At 37.6% G+C, this 26,005-nt stretch overlaps 1 protein-coding gene and 1 long non-coding RNA gene across 17 annotated transcripts in view; one reads left to right on the forward strand and one right to left on the reverse strand.

Annotated features, from left to right (window-relative positions):
* Positions 1–26,005, reverse strand: part of BCAS3 (BCAS3 microtubule associated cell migration factor) — a 510,082-nt gene that overhangs the window by 386,035 nt on the left and 98,042 nt on the right. For 15 of the 16 annotated variants that reach the window (XR_012665315.1, XM_048824521.2, XM_048824529.2 and 12 more), the window contains 3 exons: positions 19,482–19,558; positions 17,582–17,665; positions 7,727–7,897 (listed from right to left, as the gene is read on the reverse strand). Coding sequence is in view for 15 of the 16 variants with exons in the window: in XM_048824521.2 (XP_048680478.1) it covers positions 7,727–7,897; positions 17,582–17,665; positions 19,482–19,558 (332 nt within the window). In the remaining variant the exon portion in view is untranslated. The remainder of the gene's footprint in view (positions 1–7,726; positions 7,898–17,581; positions 17,666–19,481; positions 19,559–26,005) is intronic. The other variant, XM_048824531.2, reaches the window with a different exon arrangement.
* The window catches only part of LOC142069469 (uncharacterized), a 54,735-nt gene continuing 47,413 nt past the window's right edge, over positions 18,684–26,005 (forward strand). The window contains exon 1 of the long non-coding RNA XR_012665316.1: positions 18,684–18,751. This is a non-coding gene — a long non-coding RNA (uncharacterized LOC142069469). The remainder of the gene's footprint in view (positions 18,752–26,005) is intronic.

The raw sequence follows: 26,005 nt of genomic DNA on the forward strand, positions 1-26,005 counted from the left end.
TGTGACTCAAAAATACAGAAATTAACAGGAGGTGGAGAGCTCCTACAAGTGATCCTCCAACTCTCATGGCTCTCAGCCCCACACTGTCTTTCCATCAAATACTTTTCACTCCCTACCATGGCAGCCACTAAGAAAATGGAGTTAGCGACCTCACATACCTGCCAATGTGGGGAAATATGAAATTAAAGACACATCCCTCATGTTTTTAAAGTCAACATAACAAAGGGAATTACACTGGAATACAGGAGGGAGGTTAGCAAGGACCTGAAATGGACAGTGTTTTGTTCATCACTTACTTATATTTAAAAATCTTCTGGGTGTACCTGAAACTTTTACTGTTTTTCCCCTTCTTGCATGTCTGACTGGGCAGTTGCTGTGGTAAGCTAGGGAGAGGCCTTTTTCACATCTCAATATCATCTCTACCATCTCTACACTACAATGGAAGGAAGAGGCTGAGGGTTCTCCCCCGCTGACCCGATGATCAGTCTTGTCAGCGAGAGAAGAGCCCAGCAATGAACTCTAGGCTGTGGTCCTTTCAAAGCAAGGAAAAATATGAATGCCTACTCTTCCTACAGATTTTGTACCCCATGTAACGTTTTCAGTTAGATGCAATTTTTTATTGATCTATTGCCCCTAGTGTGAACACAACAATACTAATATGAAGGTGTCTTTAACTATACCCCTGTAACAGTACAAATTGCACAATTTTCATTTCCAGAACAAGGCTGAAAGCTGCTGCACTGAGGCAATGAAGAAGGTATTCAGACCACAGGGGATTCTTCTAGATAGACTTCACAGAAGATGGGATGGGGACACTTTACGCTGATGCTGAAATGAAAGAAATTTTCTGCAAGGGTACTGGAGGGGCTGGAGTGGGTTGAGAATTATCCATGGTGATTGGGAGGTACGTTAAATCAACATTGACGCCGTCCCTTTCCACCAGTTCAGACTATGTGCAACTAAGAAGGGCGGAAGTGAGAATCCTTTCTTGGGAAAGGATGGCACAAATTGCATAAGGATGTTTTCAGCTGCTGCCAGAGTGGGGAAGCCCCCAACCCCGTATTTTCATGCTGGAACTTTTTCAAACTCCATGGCAGTGATTTAAACACACTCCTTTTGGTGCTAAGATTAAAACACCATGACAAAGTCACTTTTAGTAATAGGCTCATAAATCCGGCCACTGTCCTCGCAAATGCCTGGTAACTCAGTATCACAAGGTTACTCAAATATCTTCCTTACATATTTCCCTATCATCAGAAATTAAGAATTCCACAAAAATAACATTAGGCCTTTTCTGTCGAGACCCTGAAAATCACCACTCATCTTATCTGAGATGCCCAGCCAGCACCTCAGCCAGATAGCTGCAATGAGATTTTCAAAAGAAGCAGCTCTACCCAGTGCTTAATTGAACATGATGAGTCACTGCTATAGCTCTATCAAGCTGACTACATTGAAGTTCAACAAAACACTAAGCAATAAAAGACTAATAAAGTAGTCATTATCTTCTTTAAACAGAAAAACAGACAAAAAACCAACAGGAATCATTACACTTGTTATTAGAATACAATGTTTGCTTTGAAGGAAAGAGAGAGAGTTTAAACTAAAGCCTTTTATTCCTAATTTGCGTTTTACTTCATTTTTAGTATATTCCATGTTGTTGAACAGAAGCCATTGACAATTGTGACTTCAATTATTTTAATCTTTAAATTACACGTCTTACCCCAGTGGAGACATGCTTTTAAACAAAATATGAAAGTAACACAAATAAAAATGGACACAAATTGAATCAAGTTGGTCTTATTCTTAATACAATTAAGAAAGAATGATTTTTATGATGATGGGATCAAACTAATCAATTTAGCAACAGAAATATGAAGAATAAAATATTCTATAACTATTGCACATACAAAAATATCTTCATTAAAGTCTCAGTGGATTTAAATAGCTAAAGTCAGTGCATTGTCAGCTTCAGGTCCTAAGATGTATGTGCAAAAAAACCCCAAAACCATTATAGCTAAGGTCAAACATCAGTGGAAAAGGGCTAAAAGTGATAAATCTGTGGCATTAACTACTGCTCTCCTTTTAATAGAATCCAGCATAAACTCAAAACAGCCTTGCGCTCAGCCTGAACCGTTTATCTGAGACAAAAATGTCTTCTTGACAAAAAGCAGATCCCCTTTAATAAAAGTAAGGCAGACAGTATTATGCTCTGAGGGAATCCTGTTGCTATATTTTATTTTTATTTACATTATCATATATATCTATATATATCTGTAATCCATGTAGATATAAAAAGTGAAATATATTCTGAGTGTTAGAATATTGAATTAACTTTTGTGAAAATTGTACTTTGTCGTAAGTAAAAGTACAGGGATTAATAACCAATGGAATTGCGTATGCCGTTAAAGTTTTACTGTTGAATACCCTTTATTCTTTAAGCCTTTTGTTTTACCATAAATGATTCTTGATACTTGAGAAGCATCTTTATTTGGTTCAATTGTTATCAGCTCCTTACCAAATGGAAATGAACTTATGGAACTGCAGCAGTCTGCCTTTTTTTTTTTTTTTGGTGTGTGTGTGTAAAGAATTCCTCTTTAATGCAATAAAAAGTTAACAGGGAACAGGAAAAAAACACCAATCACATTTTAAAACATAAAAAGACAAACATGTTATATATCTTATAATTTTTCGAAGTTAACATTAAAAAAATTTCCTCAAATATTTTCATGTGTTTTGAATGATCAATGAGTAACTCAGTGATATATCATTAATCACATCACTCTATCAAAAACATTAAGAATCAACTAAATCTTAGATGTTTAACAGATTTATATTCAGGCACAAAACTGCCGGCTTTTGAAAAAGGTCATTATTTCAGACTAAATGTGGGTGGCCTAGTTGATGAATTAATTAAGAATAAAGAATCAAAGGTCAAAAGAAAATAATTTTTCTATAAAACTCAAACCACTAAAGGTTTCTGTATTTATTTCCAATTAGAGAAAAAAAGAGGACATCTGTATAGGTTCGTTTTTATCCATTTAAACTAATTAACAGATCCAAATAAATAGCCACTGCAGTTAACTGAAAAGTTTGGTAACACTTCATTAAAAGAACGTTTAAACAAGCACATGGACCGTGGTAACATATTTTGGTTGACCACAAAGTTACTTGGGGTTCTTGATCATTATTTTTATTCAGTTTTTAAAGATAATCCAAATAATCCAATAATTCAACATTTCTACACTTTTCTTTTAACGACACTACAGTTAAAAACTCTCTCAGAGTACTACTGTTTTTAAAAGAAGGAACTAGCACATAAACAACTGCCACATGTGAGACTTCACTAATATATCTACATTAATAAGATTTACCAAAAATATTTTCCCCAGAGATTTACAACATTACATCTCTGTGTGGTTAAATTCAAAGATTTCTTCGGTGTACAAATGTGTGTATATTTCTGTATAAAGTTAATAAATGTTTCAAATTAAGCAATATTATGTTAATATCGTATCTCATAAAATGCACTGAGTGCTATCTTGCATTCTTTACACTGGCTGCCTATAAAAGGGTAAACTGAATTTTAAAAAGAGAGAGAATAATGTCCGTTTAAAATTCTAACACTTCTGGCCTAACTATGTTCAATACATGCTTCTTAACCCTAATTTCGGCAGGTAAATCTTCATATCACACACACCTCCAAGTTAGGGTTTATACTGTCATATCCAAAGTCAACAATCACACATTCTGCTGTTGTAGGCCCCACGGTATAGAACAAGCTCCCCAGTGACACCTATTTCGTTTAATCCTTTACTTACTTTTTTCCCTTTCAAAAGTGTTTGCAGGATAACCACTGCTGGCCACATATTTATTACCTTCCTTTCCTATGCTTTTTATTCCACTTTTTAAACCTCATTTGTTTTTACATATCTCTCTCTTAAAGAGGTCATTTCATTATTTTTATTACTCTGTAATTGTTTTCATTCCATTATATAATACAATGCCCAAAGTTCTTTATCAGAGGTGGGGTTAGTGCTACGTGGATAAATAGGGTGATTTTGGAATTCACAACGGGCATTTAGGTGCCCAGTTGAAAGCCATTTGAAGTTGGGCACCCGACTCCCATCCACGTCCCTGAAACTAGAGGTGCTATTATTTTTGACTATCCTTTAAGACACACACACACCCCAACGCACAGGTCCCTGGATGAAAGGGCTTTGCTTCAGTGTCTGGAAAGGGTTAACTCAATCCAGAATACAAACTTATGTGGAATCCGTGGGTTCCCATGCAATTTAGGAAGACCCAAGCTACCATTGAGCACATCCATCCCAATTCAACAGAGATGTAATAGCCCAAACCACAAATCCTCATCCTTCCCTTTCCACCTAAAAGGAGTCAGGGATTCTACCCAGTGGTGCCTCATACCTACTTTGTCATTTCATTTCTCCGAATGAGTCTAGATCTGGATAAAAGAAAAGGAGTACTTGTGGCACCTTAGAGACAAACCAATTTATTTGAGCATGAGCTTTCGTGAGCTACAGCTCACTTCATCGGATGCATACTGTGGAAACTATGTCCTATCACTGCCCGCTTAATCACTGCCAGGAGCGGTGCCTTGAAAGCAAAGATAAAAATACACAAGGAATTTGACCTGTAACTGTAGAACAATTATTTCATCTGAGCATGGGGCTAACATTAGACCCTGTTAGTAACCCACATTAACCATCCAGCTCAACCCCTCTGTTGAGCTCTGTTGTGAACCCAACAAAGGTTTGAGGAATGGGGCAGGTGTGAAGGTGGGGTAAAACACACTACAGACAAGCCAATTTGCGATGATGGGGTCATTTCCTTCCAGACATTAAATATAATGAGCAAGGATCAACCCAGCTCAGGTAGTCATATAGGCAGCAATCGAGCAAGGTGATTAACCATGTGCCTACCTTTAAGAAGGCAGTGCAGTTGTAGCCATGTCAGTCCTAGGGTATGGGAGAGACAAGGTGGGTGAGGTAATATCTTTTATTGCACCAACTTCTGTTGGTGAGAGAGAGACAAGCCTTTGAGCTACACATTGCTCTTCTTCAGATCTCTCTGACCAACAGTAGTTGGTCCAATAAAAGACATTACCTCACCCATCTAGTCTCTCTAATACCTTTAAGCATGTGAGCAGTCCTATTTACTTCAGTGAGACTACTCACACACTTAAAGTCAGGCATTTGCTTAAGTGACTTCCTAACTGGAGCCTGAATCAATTATGCTATGAAAACTACCCATTCTGTGGAGGTAGTGCAGATGGATCCTACATCATCTAAACAGTAACCGGTCACCTCCTCCAGACGTACCCGATCCCATCAGTGTGAGAGAGCAGGAGCATTCCCAGCCTCCTACCAACTGACTCTTATTCCCACACCCCTGCACTGGAACTAGTTAATTCATGCAGCCAGGAGAACTGGAATCTGCCATGTTCAAGCCAGGATCATGCACAAAATCTGCTGATTCAATTGAATGATGGGGGAAACAGAGAAGGAGGGTAGCATCTAGCAATGACTCAGAAGGGACACAACTGCACGTCACACACCTTACACAGGAAAGTGCCCTACAGAGGCAGTGTTGTACAACAACCAACATTTTCTAGGCCACATAAAAAATTAAAACTATCTCCCAGATTTTTGTTGATCATGCTTCTTCATTGATAGACCTAGACCTTTCCCTGAAGTTATAAAAAGGCCCTCTGTGGGGGGTGGGGTTCCCCGTATTAGAAAAACCCATGCAGAAAATTCTGAGAGCCAGCTCCACACTGAAAATAAATTATCAACCCCAGTACTGTTTACATATCCCAGGTGACAAAAATACAAACACCAGAAAGTTATTTCTGGATTCAAATGATCTAAGAATAGTGTCTACCTCAAAACCTGACACTTCAGGGTTTAAGACAAAAAACACAATTGTTTCACGAGCAATAGTGGCTTATTTATGATATTGTAGTGTTACTTGGGCAAGGCAACTGTTACCATTTTTATAACTACTTTTCCACAGTGTCCTTTAAGTTTGATTACTCCCTACTACTGGTAAGGTCAGAGGACAAGTTCATAAAAACCTCTAAACCAACAACAAGACTTAAAAACCTAAGATAAATCATTTTATTTCTAATGCAGAATAGTTAATGCACAGACAAGAACATCAGAAATAATGACTGCATTAAACAAGGCTTCATGAGAAATTTATGAAGTAGAATTTTTCTTTTTTTCTGGCTTTCTAAGAAAAGGCAACAGAAAATTTTCCAGGAAACAAAAATGAACCCCAAAGGCCAGCAGCTTTATTTTACTAACAGGTTTCAGAGTAACAGCCGTGTTAGTCTGTATTCGCAAAAAGAAAAGGAGTACTTGTGGCACCTTAGAGACTAACCAATTTATTTGCGCATAAGCTTTCGTGAGCTACAGCTCACTTCATCAGATGCAGTGAGCTGTAGCTCACGAAAGCTTATGCTCAGATAAATTGGTTAGTCCCTGAGGTGCCACAAGTACTCCTTTTCTTTTTGATTTTCCTAACAGAATCTTGTAAAATCAAATAAAATAGTGTTATTTTCTATTTTCTGCTGGTTTTGTATTATTTTGTTTTTAGGAGAGAAGGGGCTTCTATATCAAATCACTGGCAACACTATATGGATTTGATTATCTTTAAATTAATTCTTGGAAACATTAAAGTATCAGACAGCATATTATAAACCTGGAAAGAAAAATATTTTATTTTATCGTCAGTTAGGAAACATACCTAACATGACTTTTTCTTTTATTTTTAAATATCTTACCAAGATAACAAAGCTGTACACACAGTACATCCTAAACTTTAGTGTGGGCCCTTTGGGGGTTGGGAGAAATAGGAAGGAATAAGGGCAGGTCGTTGTTGGTTTTGTTTTTAATTCAGCAAATGTTGACAAATATATTATGGAAAAAACTCAATTTGAGGAACCGCCACAAATAATTAAACCAGTTAGAGTCTTGCATGAGTAGAGTTTCCAGAATCAGGCCCTTGAAAAATAAACTATTAGTTGAATAAATCAATAAGAAACCTATGACACCTTTATTTTATAAAGAAACTCAATTAAAACACTAGTTTCCATTTTAAATGGTTGACATATGGGTTTTTTAAACAGATAATCTTACATGGTACAATTGTATTCTATAAATTAACGATGCTGTCAGAAAAACAATATTAAATGGCAGACTAGGACTCACTTAAATTTATGCTTTGAAAAGTTGAGTAATTACAGACTTTCTACCCAAGTTCTCATTTTCTTAGCTAATCATAGTCTCCCAGTTATTACTATTTTACACCATATCAAACAATTCACCATATTTCTAGAGCAGTGTCAAAATTTCCTGCTACATTATGTATTAATAAATGTAATCAGACCATACCCACATACAACTGGTCAGCATAAATCAACATCACTTTTGAGCAAGTGTTAGAGGGACAGAAAGTGACACTTCACACTTGATGTTGTCAAAATGTCATGTAAATGCGCACTACAGGCTATATTCATGCTGGCTTAAATTCAGTCCCAAATAGCACTTCCTAAGCCATAACAATGTGCATCTGTAAATTTGCTTGACCTGATAAAATTCATGGTTATATTTTTCATTTGGAAATGTAAACGCACATAATGCATTTTTAATTCTAAAGTCTTGTGACACTGATACTCTTTTTGTTTCTTTGCAAGTTGTATTACCTGCCCTTCTCCAACTGTCTCCGTATCAATAACGGTGATGATCCCAGGCACCAGAGGACTTCGACGAGTATTGCTATGAACTAAAATCTCTTCTTCAGTTGCTCCTGAAGGCAATGTCCCTGTCAGCTGTGTAACCACTTTCCCAACCATTGTAAGTCCAGTCTTTATCGTCTATAGAAAGAAAGAGAACCAATAAATACAGTTTTAGGGCTGTTTTTCAGATCTGCATTGAAATTTCTCTCACAGCACAATGAATGTGGTGACTAGATTGCTCATCACCATACATCAAAAAACACATAAAACAAATTAAATGGGTTTTTATAACTGACATACTAATTGTGTGAGATGCTAAATGTAATAACATTCTATTTAAAAGGCTTAGCAAGCTACCAATAGAGTTTGATCTATCTCGTGAACTAGTTTTCTTTGGAAAATAAAATGTAATTTCACATATTTTAGCTAACGGCTTCAAAAACATTGATAAAAAGAAGAGAAGTATTCACTGTAATGTCTTTAGACATTATTATGTTAATTTTTTTCTTTTTAAAACTAACATTTTTATTTGTTTGTTCCTGGAGGTACTGAGCAAAAGCCACTACAGTTGAAAGCATTACAATACATTGATATTATAGTAAAAGGGGACAGGTGCACAGAACCCTTTGAAAGAAGGGCAGAGATGTGTGTGCACAGCTCACATTTCTATTGCCACATGACCGGGCTCCTCCATGATCATGAACTACAGAAATATACAAAGCTTATCCTTCATTTCATTTGATACGTCACCTCAGAGATGGTAACAGGGAACAAAATGTATGTTGTAGCTGCAGTGAGAGGAATAAAAGCATTACACATTCACTACATAAGAACGACCCTACTGGGTCAGACCAAAAGGTCCATCTAGCCCAGTATCCTGTCTTCCGACAGTGGCCAACGCCAGGTGCCTCAGAGGGAATGAACAGAACAGGTAAACAAAGTGATCCATCCCATCGCCCATTCCCACTACGTAGAGAAATATTTACTTAGGACCAAATCATGCTTGACTTACTCATATATTAATAGTCCCACTGAAGGCAATGGTATCCAGATGAGTAAGACAGGAAGGATGTGGCCCTTGATGGATATAACAGGGATAGTCATTTATTTCTCAAGAATTCACCTTTTGGAGTTCTAATATCATTTGAATAGGAGACCCAAAACCAGTAACATTAAAAGCCTACATCTTCAAAGTGGTGGGAAGGAAGACTTTCCAGCAGATCACACAAATCCCACTACCAGTAATGGGACTTACTGTTCATGTTTCTTAGGCACTGCTTTGAAAATTTATCCCTTCCACTGGGTTTTATACTTTACTAACTTTTTTTCTGCAGGTGGGGATGGAACAGGACAGTTTGGGAGAGATGGCTTAAAAAAAAAAAAAAAAAAAAAACAGCTACAACTCTGAAATGTCTTTCCTTGGACGAGGACCGCTCTGATAAATAAATATAATAGGTGTTTAAGAACAAAATGACATTGTAACAAACAAATTCTTAACTAAAATGACAAGCAAAGCTGCCTGCTAAATTGAAAAGGAAAAAAAAAAAGATACAGATCACAAACTGAAACCAAGAATAAGCCACAAATCAATTGTAACTGCTTTGTTTAGTGCTAAAAACTCAAACTGCAGTGATTAGAAAACACATTAGTGTTCATCAATTAGCAGCCAAACGTTTGCTTTAATAATTCATAGGAAATGACTTACACAAAGTCTGGTAGTGTGTTGTCAGGAAAGCCTCTGAAGGACCAACAGAATTAGGCGCCACACTGTATTGATGGCAATTTCTAGCCAGGAAGCCTGATTAACCTCTGAGATGCCTCTGTTGATGTACTTACCCCATTAATGCTAATGGAGATGCTACCACTTAAAATTGAGCCATGCCTTTATCAAAGGAATGCCTTTTGGTTTTGAAGTCTTTAGTACTATATCCTGCTATTTGCTTCTTATCTTGTCTTTTCATACTCATATCAATGAATAAGAAAAAACAAACTTTAACAGCTAATGTTTCATCCAGAAGATAAAAAATAATATACAACAAAACAAATAACGGTATCTGAAGGGAAAGACCTAAAAGTTAATACCACAATACTGTGTTACAACACATAGGCCTTCAGAAAAAACTGACCAATACTGATGCAACATACATTTGTAACTAAGAGCATACACTAATGCAGCGGTATTTTATGCAGACAGAAAATGTAAGCATTACAGATTCAGTAAAATACATAGAAAGATTATGTGACAAGAACAGGTTAGAATGAGCCTCTTAAGAAAGTAACTGCAATATTATATCTAGTTAGATTATATATAGTGACAAGCACACTATTTAAGTCTTTCTATGAAACACATAGCATGCTTATCTAACAAACTGAACTACTGTCATATGTTATACCAGATTGTGACTGCAAGACGTCTGAAAAGTAATAGGTGTACAAAGATTTGGCCCAGTCCATTAGTACATAAATATCAGTGCAAAACCATTACGGTGCTTATTCCCTTGTGCTATGTGTATATTCGCAAAAACTTCCCTGGTAATCTTTAACCTTTCCCATGCCATATCAGCTGTCCTCCCTATCCATTAGTGCTAATGGCCTTGCTCTCACATAAGCTGTTAGTACTCATTAAGAAGTTATCAGGTATCAAGAGAAAACAGATGCAGTTTTTGCTAAATCACTTTACCACCTTGGGATTAAGAGACACCAAGAAAGAATCAACTAAAGCAGTTATTAGGTGACAAGAAAACTTGGTTTATAATTTGATGTTAGACATTAGGCAGACCATCAAAAGAGGTTTAAATTTAAATAAATGTATGAGTTTTCACTTTTCAGTTTTCTTCATTATTGATGGGAATCAGTAGTGAGTGAACACATGATGTTTTCCTAAAAATGAAATCCACTGTTTCAATGTTTTCTTGTAAACAAGTTGCACATTTAAATGTAAAACCTCAAACTTTGCGTACTGCAATTAGACTCTTAAAAAAACCTGTTCACCTTCAAATATAAACAGTCATTTTAATTAAAAAAAAAAAAAATGTATGTACTCATCCACTGTTTAATCTAAAAAAAACCACACCTTTAATTAGCTGAGAAAATTAAAATGGGTTAAAATTAAAACTCAATGACAGTTGAGCTGTTTAGTTTTAACAAGGTCTTATTTCCTTTTAGTGATAAAATGATGTATTCACAAAAAGAAAAGGAGTACTTGTGGCACCTTAGAGACTAACCAATTTATTTGAGCATGAGCTTTCGTGCACGGTATGCATCCGATGAAGTGAGCTGTAGCTCACGAAAGCTCATGCTCAAATAAATTGGTTAGTCTCTAAGGTGCCACAAGAACTCCTTTTCTTTTTGCAAATACAGACTAACACGGCTGTTACTCTGAAACCTGTCAAAATGATGTATTGTTATTTCTCACAAAATGAACAATAAGTTGACATAAAAATTTAAATGTTTCCAAATTAAGACTCTGGAAGGAGAAGCAGGAATATTTGAAAGAACCAAAGCTTCTACTGATATGCAAATACCCTGGTAATCAATAATTAAATGGAAAATATTGTTTGAATAACATAACAGTTCCTTCGATTCAAACAATTTTAGATCCAAATTTGAACCAAACTTTTGATGAAGTTCTGAAATGAAGTTCTTGCCTTTCCCTTCTCCAGCCATGATGAGAACCATATGTGCTGAAATAGCAGAAAATATGGTCTCACGAGATAAAGAGAGGAATCTACTGGCTACCCTTAAAAAAAAAAAGTATGGAAGGGTGCCTGCCGTGTCACCCCAAGACTGAATTAGGAGAGAGAAGGCATACCTGGACACCTCTTTAAGAGACTAGAGAATGAGCTGGTCTGGCTGATCACCTTCTCAACACACAGTCGTTAGCAAAAAGCTGGGTCTCTCTCCAGGTAGATGGGAAGAAGCCAAAGAAGGGGATGGAAAAATGTGTCTTCTGCTCTCCCCCCCCCCCTCCGCCCCAAAGCATGGATACTGCAGATAAGCAACTTCACATCTGGATGATTATCTAAACCCATTCCCTGGAAGTTCACCAATCACTAAAACCACTCAATAATAATGAGCTTCATTCCTGGAAGATGCTACATGCCTTCAGTCCCATTTCACTGACTTTACTGGCAGTGGAGAAATCCATGGGATCTGAAGCATATCATACAAAGCAATTTTCATCTTTGTGAACATTAAATAAACTTCCCTGATATACTCTATTAAATTATCAACATTTTAAAATGTGATAATTTTCTGTTTCCAGGGCACTTACGTTCTGTGAAGCTGCTGAACTTATCACTACTGTGATCTGCCTTAGAACACACACAGATAGTCAACAGACTCTCCAAACAAATGGGAAGAAATGAAAAGATCAGAGGGGCAAAATGACCCACGGAAAAGTTAGCAACAGCAGAAAAGGGAGCTTTTGTCAGATGCATCAAGTGGGAATAGTGAAAACTACTCTGTCTGTTCAAAACAAAATCCTTCTAAGCATCTAAAATAAAGATCATCAAATAATAAAGCCATGATATTGTGAGTTTCTCCAATATTGCCGGGATAAAAAGAGAGATTAACCCTTGGGCACCAAGAGTCAATGTCTCCTAATGCGACTGTGGTTTTGAACTTGGCATTAAATGCAAACAGGGGTAGGTAGCTCTAGCTCTGTCGGATAAAGGGATTGTGGATAACTCTTGAAATTGTTGATTGAGCAGGAGGCCGACCTATTTCAAATGATAAAGACATGTGAACCACATTAGGGAGAAAAAAAGCTGTTCGCTACTGCGGCATTTTTCAAGTTAATCCATCAAATGTCATCATGGTAAATATTTTCCACAGCTACTGAGTGTTTCCTCTGAGGATCTCCAAGTGGGAGCTCTCAGATGGGGTTCTATCACCATGACTCCTTACCAAACTTTATCTTCCTTCTCTGGGCAAAGGTTCCTCCACTTCCCTCAATAAGAGATTGGAATCAAGACCCACAAAAGGCTGAATTTCTCAAGGTCATTTGAGAAAACAAGAACTTTTATGGAACCGCTCTAAATTCAAAAGGGACAGAGTGGGGAATAAAAAAGGACATCCACTTTAAAAGTAGCTAACACTTCCATTGATCAAAGGGATGGATCCTAAACCATTTCATGCAGATAAGATATAATCACAGTTGAGGCCTGTAAAGGAAGAGTTACTTAAACAAGCAATAAGGTTGATGGTGAGGTAATGGGAAGGGCAAAGGGCAACAGATATTTGGACTGTGTCTTTGCCTCTGAGGTAAATCAGTGTTTCAATTACCAGGAAATCACATATTGCTCACTGCTACCCAGTTGGATTAAAATCGGTCAAAACAAAGTTATTAACTTTGTTCCATGCTTTAGACTTGCTAACAGACACAGAAGTTACAAATCCGTTAACAGAAAGCACAAACATAATTAAGACACCAATTCTGCAAATGCTTACACATGTGCATGCCTTCACTCACTTAAGCAGTCCCATTGCCTTCACCTGGATTATTTACACGAGTAAAGTTCTGCATGTGCATAAATGTTTGCAAAATCGGGGCATAAATTTGTAACAGGTTTGTACTAATTAATTGGAACCTGGTCAACGAACAATAAAATAGCCTCCTACCTATCAAAATTTCAGGCTGAAAATATTTACATTGTCCATTGATGTGGACATAGAAACAATGAAACACGGATATCAAATGGTTAAACAAGAAGGATACAATGTTATTAACAGCCTACAGCTAACTGGAATATATCACCCAACGCTACCCCACACGTTTGTTCCAGCGATCTGAACTGGCACCAGTGGACCTTGAGGTCCTACCTTGAAAGTGAGTGTGAACCCATGCCCTCTCTACACACTCAGGCCAATCAAGGAACCCTGACTGGATACCAGAGTCCCAACCTCTTTCTTGGAGAGGTACGATAGACGAGAAGAGCTACAGGTAGCACCGGACATAGAGGTACGCTCCTGTCGTTATGTCACACTACATAGCTGTTTGCCCATTTCCCAATACAGGGAAGATGCACCTTCCAGACCCCAAAACTGGGAATCAGCCCAGCCCCTGGCACTCTCAGACATCCAGCATATTAGTGATAGGCGGGACGAACAGGGCTACTCAATCTAGGATCCACCTTTTTTTTTTTTTTTTTTTTTTCTTTTTTAAATCATCCCCTTCCCCAACTTCAGCAACGGAAGAGCCAAGACCCCGGCTTGCACAGCCCAATGGCAGCTGCAGTGGATGGGATGAACACCAGAGCCTGGACCCAGATGCTCCATGTGATCCTGTCTCTCCATACAGCATGAAGAAAGGAAGGGGGCAGAAGTGGGAAGCGGCAGGTCCCCATCTACTAGAGGCAAAGAGGTAGGGGTAGAGCAGGGAGGATGATGAAGACTGTCTCAAATCCCCTTGGCCAAAATCTCCCTCCCTCCCCAGAAGGTTGTCTCCACTGTTCCCAGTCCCACCCAAACTCCACCCTGGCTTGCAAGGTGGGCATTATGTTGGATCATATTAAAGAAGTTCTGTATTAAAATCACAAATGAGTTTGATTCCCCATAGTTTAAATTCCAGGGTATTACTAATGAAGAGGTCTCTTGGTTTTTGGTACTGTTTCTCTCCCTCTATGTGCGAAACTTGCAAGCTGCTAACTGTGTTAGTACATTCTAAGACAGAGTCTGTTCTCAAAGCAATTCACAGAGAGAGAGACCCAAAGCAATACTCTAACAACAGAAACAGCACCCAGAGACTCCCTGCCCTTTTGTTGTATTAACAATTGTGATTAAAACAGAGACAGAGGATGTATGTGGATGGATGCTTGGTGTGGATAATAACTGAATGATCAGGGAGGTGCCAGCCTAAGAATCCAGCGTCCATCGGCTGAAGAAGGCGTCAAGTGGAAATAACCAGAGGACCCCCAGAGGGCAGACTGGAATCCACCCAACAGCCTCAAGAATGGGAGAACCAAAGAACAAGATAACATCTAGCAGCACGGAGCCGTCAGGAATGTGCTATCTGCTGATTGATTCAGCAACAGCATGATGAAGCAATTCCCATAGACTGGCATAGGAAGAAATTCCTATAAAAATAGACTCTAAAAAGTGAGAACTTTGGGGTCTGATTCTGCAAACCAACTTCCAGGAGCATCAGATGAGCATCTGACAAGGCCCTGCTCCCTCCTCATGTCCAGGCCACCTGGCCAGTGCCTTGGCATGAGCAACTCTAAGGCTGGTAACTATGATAACAACCTAGCAGAACCTGTGTGTGTGTGTGTTTGTATGAATGAATGTGTGAATAAATATGAGATTGAATGGAATGTTATAGCTATAACTAACTGCTTACTATGATTCTTTCTGTATTCACAATAAATGTGGTACTTTGCCTTTTTCCCTTTAATAAGATCCTGCTGGTTTTTATTTTATTGGTATAACAATTTTACTACTCTAATTTATACCACAAATTGAGGTCTCATTTAAATATATGCCCTCCCCAGCACATATCCTGTACACAAGAGTCCCTGAGTCTCCCTCGCCCCTATTTACACAATGCAGTCACAACTAACCAAGGACCACACTAACAATTGACAAGAGAATCAGATTTCCATTCTACCCTGTAGTACCAACCCGGAAGTCCTTCCCCAAGTATCAGTGGGTTAGGTGCATGTGTTAGGGCATATTATCTAATGGCTTTCTATCTTTTCCCAGCTCTGATTACTGCCTTGCTCTTACATAGGGTCTCATACATTTTTCTTTCCTACAACTATACAAATATTTTCCCTGTTTATTGCACCATCATTATTTTCAAGTTTGTATGTATTGGGCTCGTATGTATTGGGTGAAATTCTCCGGCCTGTAGGATGCAGGAAGTCAGACTAGATCATCATAATGGTCCCTACTGGCCTTAAAAAACTATCAATCTATGGTCTTGTCTAGGGACCCTTTTGTGCTTTCTGACAGACACTCTCTGGCTGTTTTTTTCAGTCCCTGTAACAACACAAAACAAAAAAAACTTACCCTTTGATCTGCAAGGACTATTGAATGTGTGCTACCCAGTTGTTCATAGGGTTTAACAACATTGTGGCTTGCTCTTTCCAATGACGTATTGGGCCAGACTCTTGCTTACATTAAGGCCACGTTTTAGGATGCTATGGTAGTGTAAAGTGACCCTCATGTAAACAAGAATCTAGCCTATTTGAGTACAATTATAGCAAATGCTACTGAGCTAGTTAGCTAAGCCCATTTGCCCGTTTTTTTAAAAAAATGCAAATACTGATGAGGCGGAAAGTATTTTTTTCACCTTTTTCCACTGAGTGTGAAGAAACTCAAAGCAGATATTACGGATCTAACATAGTATCTTCAGGAGGAAGAAGATCCAAATTTCCCCTCAGCAATGTAAAAACCTGTCATTTTTCTTCCCCTCCAACCACAGCACAGTTGAGTTCTAAAGCCATCTTGATGGAATACATTCATTTTTTTATTTGCTTTTATATGAAACATCATGACCTTTGCTTCTCTTTGTGGGTTCTTTAAACTGTTGCTTTGTTCTGTGCAGTTGTGCTTTCTATTCCATGCTGTCATTTAGATTCTCTTTGTAATCCCTATGATTAGAACTGTTTTGTTGTGTATTTCACAAATCACAAGGCTTGTGGTTATAAGAAAAGCTTGTAATCAGCATGAAGTTTGCCAGCCAACACTGAAGCGTGTGTGTGTGTGTGTGTGTGTGTGTGTGTGTGTGTGAAAAAGAACTGACTTTGCCAAATGTGAGAGGTAAAATCTCCAGGACAAAAATGCATGCTCTTTTGGCTTGCCTGAGATTTTTCCATGAAAACTCAGAAGCTTCCAAACACACAGAGGAACGCTGTTCCGACTAAGCAAACCATAGGCACTGGTATCTAAATGTAAACATTATTATTAACACTGAGAGGTTTTTTTGAAGGTTATAATAACTGGAGCTGGGTAAATAACTGATTTTTTAGTTCGGTGGCTGAACTCAAAAAATCTGAAAAATAATTTGGTTTGTATCAACAGTTTTTTAGGTTTTTCTTGCCAGTGAAAAACAAAACAAAAAAATTCATTTCAGGTCTAACAAAACGTTTCCTTTAACTTGAAATGTTTAGTTTTCGGAGGGGAGGGGGGGCTTGGGGGTTTTTATGAAAACTTGGGGGTCAGGGGTTGATAAATCTAGCTAAAATTCCAAACAAATATTTTTTCTGAACAAAGTCAAAATGTTTAATTTTGAAAATTTTGAAATGAAACATTTCTGTGGTTTTAGAATTTCATCCTCTCATTTTTTCCAACCAAAACTATTTGACAAATCATACCAGTGAATAAACTATTTGCCGAAATAAATTCGACCAGCTCTGGTAGTAAGTATATAATTAATTAGCTCTTCTATCCTTCAAGTACAATTTTATCACCCTTGAAATACAGTAAAAATACAGTACTGGAGCAACTATATCCACAAAGCACCAGGCACGGCTGTGTTTATAAACCGAGTATCAGTCCTGCTTGAGTGATTTAACTGAGAATGCTCACATGAGCAAGAGCTGGTAGTGTGACTAAAGGTTTGAGATAAAAAAGCCCAATCGTGAATGGCGCTGAGTGCCTACTGAGAAGCGCTGAGCAATGGCTGCTCAGAAACGTGCAGGATCTGGCCCCTATATTTGGGTTTAATATTATTAAAGCAATTCCAGCACCTTCCTTAGATTCTTTTCTGTTTTGCGAATTCGAAGGGCGGGGGTGGGGGGATCTCAATACAGTTCAGCAAGGGAATCTGATAATCACTGCACACGATAAACTTCTTCCAGCGGTTGCTGATGTACTCACTTTGGCAGCACTAATGACTGTGGCGGTGTAAGACTGAATGTTGTCTCCACAGGCTCCACCACGGGACTGATGGCACCGGATCAGCTGCGAGGAGAAAGACAGCCAGCAAGTAACTATTATTAAACTATACAACCCCGTAACCCATTAGCATAGCTCTTATTTATCATGTACAGTGGCGTGTTTTTTCATACAAATAGCAAAAAGCCCTGCTGAGACACTTAACCCCTTTTTATAATCTTCTGGGTGCCACCCAGACTGTCGCAAGCTCAGCTTTGGTTTTCAATTACAAGATGAGTAGTCCCTAAGAATTCATAAACTTTGAAATGGTGGAATTTGGGGTCTGGCAGCATTACCGCAAATAAATTTAAATAAATATAATCAACGGCTTTAGCGATGTCTATGTAACTTTAAATATTTGACATCCTAAGAATTTGGATGTGGCTTTCCCCTCCACTCCTTTTTTTTTTTTATTATACAGACTCCAGCAAGCAGAAAAATGACAAAAGAAAAAAGTTTGCTACATACACATTTTTAATTCTTTGGGCTTTGTAGAGATTTAGTATGTCTGCAATGGCATTGCTTCTAGACTGCTTTTGTTTTATTATTAATAGACCAAACCAGAACACCTTTAGCCCCTATCAAACAATTAACAAAGACTGCCAGTTAAATAAAATGGCAAATGAGTCACTGATATTTATTGTTGCTGCATAGAAAATGTCGACTCTCTGTTTGCTCCCTTCTATCATTTTTGTTGAAAGAAAGAGGAAAAAAGGATAAAAATCACCCTAAACTATATCTTCTCCTGAAAATGCCTCTTCGTAATTCTATTAAAATGGGTAAAAAAGTAAAAATTCAACTGAAGAAGGGCAACAGTCAATGTATCCAAGGGACACATCAGTAGCTGAAGTTCCCTTTTGATCTATTTATTTTCATAATTTGTTTAAATATTGCTACAGCAGCATTTGCAAAACTTACAGATCAGTCTGTAAATTGAACAACACTGTAGCTGACCGATGGGTGTGGTGTTTCATCAAGAGGCAGACCTAAATTTGGACAGAGGTATAACAGCAGGCAAATTAATAAAAGCTGCCTCTCTGATAGTCTTTGGCTCAGTTCTTACAAGCAGCTATTCCTGTCACAGGAATGTAACCAAGGGTGAACATGAAAAAGGTAAGTGCTTCCATTTTAAAATACAAACCATACTCTGGTAACTGAAGGTAAAGTTTTCAAAGACATCTTGTTTTAAATTCGCAATAATCTTTTAGGACTACACTGGGTAAAAAGAGTGCTAATTACTTTCCTTGGCATCTAATTTTTCCTCTCTTTGACTCTGAAAATAATCAGAACTAATTCAATATTTTACATTCTCGAAGACAGCTGTGGTCTAATGGATTGAGCCTGGAGGCAGGCAGCCAGGAACTTTTGAGTTCTAATCCCCACTCTACCCACTCACTTGCTGTGTGGTCTTAGACAAATCCTTGGACCACTTTGTGACTCAGTTTCCCCTAATTGTAAAATAGGCATACATCTGTCTTACAGAGGTGTTGCGAGTTATTGTTTAAAGAACTGAACACAATTTTTAAGGTGTTAATTGCTGAGCAAGCTATATGATGCAATCATGGATTGAAAACTCTTCTTTTTCTGCCTGTACTATTCTTGTATATCCAGGCCCTGTAAGCTCACACAGTTGAATATGGTGCATAGAGTAGAAGGATGATATAACTGCAAACAAAACACAGCTGGTAGGTGTAATTTTTGGCCAACCATCATTTGTCAATGTCCTTTTAAAGGCTGCAGCCTTTTTTTTCTTTTTTTTAAACAAGTCTGTTCCTGTGGTTTAAGTAAAATCATTCTGGCTTCTCTACTACAGAAAATATTTAAAATTTAAGCTATTCCTTACCTTATTTTCTGCATAAGCAAGCCAACGACTCCCAAGAGCAATGGGATTCATGTTTGGCCCCGGACAAGGATAGCAGCCTGAAAATTTTCAAAAGGCAGCACTGAGAAATATCTTAATGACTTCTTACAAAGAATTTTACTTATTGCCAAGAAAACAAAAAGCCTAAACAAAGAGCTTTCAATTGCTAATATCACTCAGCAAATGCTTACATTTTTGTAGCTGAAGATAAGATTGTGGCTAGATGAGCCATGTTATTAACAGTTAGTTAATTAATGGTAAATGCTAATTTTTCCTTATGTTTGAGTTTCTTTTTTAAAAGGCTGGGAGTGGAGAATAGATTTTACAGCTTTAAGAAACCCATCACTCAAAACTGCATGAGATATTAACTTTTAATTTAAGTTACTGGGGTTTTCACTACTTTGAAAAGTGGATTTCTCCACATTGTGACCCAAGCAATTCTCTATATTTACACTATGATTAAGTTCACTTCACTGAATGCCTGCTGGTGATCACTAACTGCAATAAGGTCAAAATCATGTTAGGTGTCTGTGGGTGGGTTTTGTTTGTTTTTAATAGAAGTATTTGTGTTTACAGGTCACCTCTCACAAAGACTTATGTGGGTACTTAACTTTACCCACTTTGAGTGAAATCCTCACCCCATTAAAATCAATGGCAAAACTCCCATTGACTTCAACTTGCAATTTCACCCCACAGGTAGTTCCATTAAGTCATTGGGACTACTCACAATGTATTAAATTAAGCCCATATGTAAGTATTCATGAAAGGGAGAGTTTTAACAGCATTGACCCCAATCATGAACAGTACAGAAGAGGGGGTGTGTAAGCTTTCCTTGCCAAGCTTTATCTACGCATTTTAGTCTTGGCTTGCAACATTTCTTCTATCCCAATACTGAGTCTCTTTTAAACAGACTGCCTATCATGACAAACTGCGTGCTTGCTTTGGGGTGTGTTTACAAAACTGTGCTTTCTTCCTGCAAAACTGTTTGTTCGTTATCCCCTTCACTGACTCAAGCTCAGCATCAGAACTCCAGTTAGCTTCATACTAAAAACTTTCCATCGCTTATAGAATCATAGATATATAAGGCTGGGAGGGACTCGAGAGGTCATCTAGTCCAGCCCCTGCACTGAGGTAGGATCAAATATACTTAGACCACACTTGGTCTAACCTGTTATTCATGGTCTGTGTTATCAAGGAAAATAGGTGCATTTGCAGATACACAAAGTCTTAAAATTTTAAAATAGATATGCATAAGGCTAAGATTAAAAGTTAAAAACAATACAGCACAGAAAATAACAGTGTTAAAAAGCAACTCAAGTTAAAGCTCCCCTTGAATATTTGAAAAGGTGAGGGTTAAATATATATATATATTTTAAAGTTGCCAACGTTTACAATTAACAAACTAGATGGGGTGCTAAATGTAACCAACAGAAAGAGTCAAAAGTTAACAAAATATAGAAAATGCTAGCGTTAACTATAAACAAAAGCAGGATTAAAATAAAAAATATTATAAAGACAAGTTTTAGAACAATTTGACAGAAGAAATAGGAAAGAGTAAAACCTAAATGAAAAAGCATAAAGGAAAAAAAATCTGGAACTAAAGGCTGCGCTCTTACTATTGCACTCTGACCAGTTTGCTGTATACTGTGGCCTGTTCTTCCCTGGGTCTTTTTTGGTCATTTGAGATTGTAAGTTCTTCGGGGCAGGGACTGTCTCTTTCTATATAGATGCCGAACACATAATACTATGAAGTCCAATCCCAACCGGGGCCTATAGGTACTACAACATCACAAATAATATGTAACATTTTTCCTTATCATTTAGGGCTCCAATCCTGCAAATAGATATGCCTGTGCAGATCCAAACCCCAATGCATTGTGCCACTAACATCAATGGAATTTCATATAGATATAAGTAATTCCACCACAGTTATTTGCAGAATTGGGGCCTGATGCATGATTTGATTCTGGGTGACTAAATGTGAAAGGCTAGTGCAATAAGGTCCTGAGCCAGTAAAGTACCTTTAACCATGTGAATAGCCCTATTTGCTGGATTGAGGTCAGTACTACCTAAAACAGCATCTAAACGTTGGCATGGTTGGCTAAGGGAAAATTATTCATGTTAACTATTTTGGGAGGGGGGTACAAAATACAAAAACTACACATAATTTTAAGAAGAAATATCATAGGCAGTGTATAAAGCATGGATCCTATCAAAGGATTAATCATCCATATTTTTCTCTATTATCTTTCTGAAGATCATTTACACTATATCAATTTAGAGTATTTCTCTCTTATTGGTTGACCAAGATAAAAGGTAAACAAAACAATGCATTTAAAATGTTTAGATATGCCTCTGTCATTTACTGGAGTTTTGGTTAATCCAAATCATAAAGGGTAGACTGGGGTCAGTCAAACAGCATTTTAGAACAGTACACACATTTAGCAACAAAAGGGAATGGAAGGACTTGCAGAATATAGCCGTGGAGAAGTGACATACAAAGAGGAAGCTAAATATAGCTACACTTCTATTTAACCCATTTATTTCATGGGTCAAATTCTTGTATACTGATCAGTTAACTACAATAAGAACAAGTAAATCCATTCCTTGTCTAAGGTTGATGGGAACTACAGATAAGAATAATCCTAGTAAACCATCCTTTTCATACTAGCTGTAATCATTTGCTTCTTGAACAGCCACTTGGCCAGAACTTTTAGTGAGGACAAAGGCAAAACATTTTCCTATGCCATTATTTTCTAGACTGTGCAGTGCTGAAGGAGATTTAAAACGATTAGCAGACACTGATTAAACTTATTTTAATGTACAAAATGCGAGATTTTAAAATCTCACTTACATACATGTATATATTTATGAGAGAGACTGAAATATGTATTTGAAGATCATTCTTTCTGGACACATGTAGAAGTGGATATTAGACTAGTCATGCTGCATGAGTTAAATCATGCCCAGTATCTATTTTTCGGAGTAGAGGTGGAAGTACTATAAAATTCAAAAAATCGTAATAAGCCATTTCAAAAGTCATGAAGCCATGGTAACAGAAATAGCAGCAATTCATCCCACTAAACCCATCTCAAGCCAGGAAAGCAAAACCAAGTGAGCATTTTGTAAGATGCCTTTTCACCTTCTTGATCTCAGGAAGGAAAATGAAAGCAGAGAGTAAGATGCCACAATTGTTACTGCACTCTGAAAGTGCATAAAATGTGGGCAGCCAGAGCCTCTTAATGAAAGAAGGCAAAAATCCTTCTTAAGGTTGTAAATACAAATGTGTTCTTCCGATGACATTATTATTATAAACCAGGAAGGACTTAATGCTGACCTCAGCTTCAGCTTGTACAATTGCTATCTGGTTCAGTAAAGATGTGCAGGTCCTTGGAATCCTCCTCCTATCCCTCATACAGATATCCACAAAAAGTGTTAAAATTTGTCTCATACATCTTTACGGTGTTTTGTAATCGGCCATCTGTGCTTCCCAAACCCCACAACTACTGTGGGGTAGATATCAAAGAACAAACCGATATTAACCTGATAACAAAACTAATATCAACTGATAGCAAAAAATGTATAAACCTGGCAAAAAGTAAGCAATTTAAAAAGACAAATTCTCTTTTGAGAAAAAAAAAAAGCGATTACTGATCATTTGAATGAACTGAAGACAGTAAGGAAACACAAAAAGCCACATTCCTTTGGTTGAAATGAGTCTATACAGAAAATTTAGAAAAAAGAAAAGAAGTACTTGTGGCACCTTAGAGACTAACCAATTTATTTGAGCATAAGCTTTCGTGAGCTACAGCTCACTTCATCAGATGCATTCACTCCGATGAAGTGAGCTGTAGCTCACGAAAGCTTATGCTCAAGTAAATTGGTTAGTCTCTAAGGTGCCACAAGTCCTCCTTTCTTTTTGCGAATACAGACTAACACGGCTGCTACTCTGAAACCAGAAAATTTAGAGTATCTCTAGTAGCAGGTGTTTTTATTAACTGTAACTTTTTGTTACAGGCAGTACACTATGTGAATTAGATTTGGGTCAATTTAATACATTTCTACTTGCAAATTAGTCAGTTCCAATAATGACCTCCATTGAAGTCAGCAATTCAACTCAGTATTAAACTCTCTTCTCTCAATTAAGAAAAAAAGAGTGTAAAAAAAAGAAAGCAATACTCTTCACTTCTTTCCTTTGTGACTCAATGTGTTTTGGAATCTTCCTGCCCCACAAGAATAAACAAAGGGTTATATTTTATGGGGAGAAAAGCCAATTGTTTTTCTGCTATCCAAAAAAACACTTACAGCTGGAGTCAGCAGATCATCATCTACTCGGCAAATGTAAAGACAAACAGCGTGACCTGTCAGGCTTTGCTATCCAATCATTCTAAGCACGACTCTCTTAAAGATTAACTTCTACTTCTACTAAACTTCAAAACAACTGAAGAAAAATCTATTCTAAGCAATAACGACAGCAGTTCTTTCATGTTTACAATGAAAATGAACATAATGAGAAAGCCGTGCTAACTGTCAAGAAGACCAACGTTTCCAAGTTTAAATGAAGGTATCAAGAGGTCATTCAAGAGAAGATCACTAAGGGAAAGCCCTTCCAAAAGTACAGCAAATCATACAAGTACTTAGCAACACTACGTCTTATAACAGGCTTTACTGAGAAGTTGAACACACACACACTCACACACCCCCAATATAAAAGGTGAGCACATAGAGGCTAATTTAAATATTTCTAAAATACACAAATTACTCTCTCTCTCTACATAAATTAATACACACAGAAAAGAAAGGAGTTTGCAGTTTGTGGTTAAGGCAAAAGATTCTAACTGAGATTTTAAAAATCTCCATTTAGGAGTAGGGCTCTATTCTCAGCTGTGCTGCAGATTTCCTGTGCTAACCTGGGCAAATCACCTAATCTCTCCATGCCTCATTCTTCCCTTCGGTAAAATGGAAATAATACTAACCTACCTCACAATGGTAACAAAGGCCAAATTCATTAATGCTTGTAAAGGTCTTCAGCAAAAAGGGCTATATACATGCAAAGTTGTTGTTGTTTTTATTACTGAACTGCATTATTTTAAAATATAAGTTCAAAATAAGCACACAGTAATAATTTAACTCAAAGCTGGTTTTAGTCTTCTTACTGTTACACTGAATTTGTACATTTGATTTTACTGGAAATGGAATGATCTCAGCCATAGTACAAGAATGCTGATTAAACCAATACAGTTCTGTAAACCTCTAAGCAATTATGAAATCCCTGCACATTGAGCGATGAGAAGGAAAGGGGTATGAGTTGTATTATTTCTCAATAGTCCTGTGCTATACAAAACCCTGAACTCTTATAGGACTACTGGCATTCACAGTTTCATATCCATATGCGCACAATAAATGTGGTCACCTCTTCTTCTCATGATGGCAACCCACAAACTCCCACTCCATCACCCTGTTGTTTTCGGCTCCTGAAGAAAGCTAAGCTCCTCCATTCCCAGAAGGAACTTTCCCCTTTACTTAAAATGTATTTTAAAAGGTCCTCTTCTAGCTCCAGTAACAGTACCCATGAATAGAGGGAGGGTGGTCAGAGGAGAAAGAGCAAAACCTACCTCTCCACCCATTCAGCTTTTAAACAAACAAACAATCAGTGGGTGGGGAAACAGGGCCATTCTGAAGTAAGTCACATACAATATAATAGGAATTAAACCAATCGGGCTTTCCAGATTTACCCTTACTGCTTGAGTCATCCTATAGAATATGCAGCAGCAGTTTAAAAAGCTAACTGCATGGTAGGTACCATTAGGAAAGGGATAGATAAAAAGATGGAAAATATCATCATGCCACTATATAAATCTATGGCAAGCTCCACACCTTGAATACTGTGTGCAGTTCTAGCTCCCCATCTGGAGAGAGATATATATTAGAATCGGTAAAAATACAAAGAAGAGCAACAAAAACGACTAGACGTATGCAACAGCTTCCATATGAAGAGAGATTAAAAAGACTGGGACTTTTCAGCTTAGAAAAAAGATGGGTAAGTGGGGATATGATAGAGGTCTATAAAAAGTGGTCTATAAGAATTGCACGGGACTGGACTAGATGATCTACTGCGGTCCCCTCCAGTCCTACATTTCTATTATTCTAAAATCATAAATGCTGTGGAAAAAGCGAATAGAGAAGTTTTATTTACCCCTTCACATAATGCAAGAACCAGAGTTAAATTAATAGGCAGAGGGTTTAAAACAAACATAAAAAAAGTACTTCTTCACATAACGCACAATCAACCCGTGGAACTCATTGCCAGGGATGTTGTGAAGGCCAAAAGTGTAACTGGGTTCAATAAAGAATTAGATAAGTTCATGGAGGATAGGTCCATCAGTGGCTATTAGCCAAAATGGTCAGGGACACAACCCCATCCTCCGGATGTCCTTAAACCTTTGATCGCCAGAGGCTGGGACTGGACAACAGTGGATGGATCACTCGATAAATGTTGTTTTGTT

Source organism: Caretta caretta, chromosome 17, assembly GCF_965140235.1.
Source record: "Caretta caretta isolate rCarCar2 chromosome 17, rCarCar1.hap1, whole genome shotgun sequence".
NCBI lineage: Eukaryota > Metazoa > Chordata > Testudines > Cheloniidae > Caretta > Caretta caretta.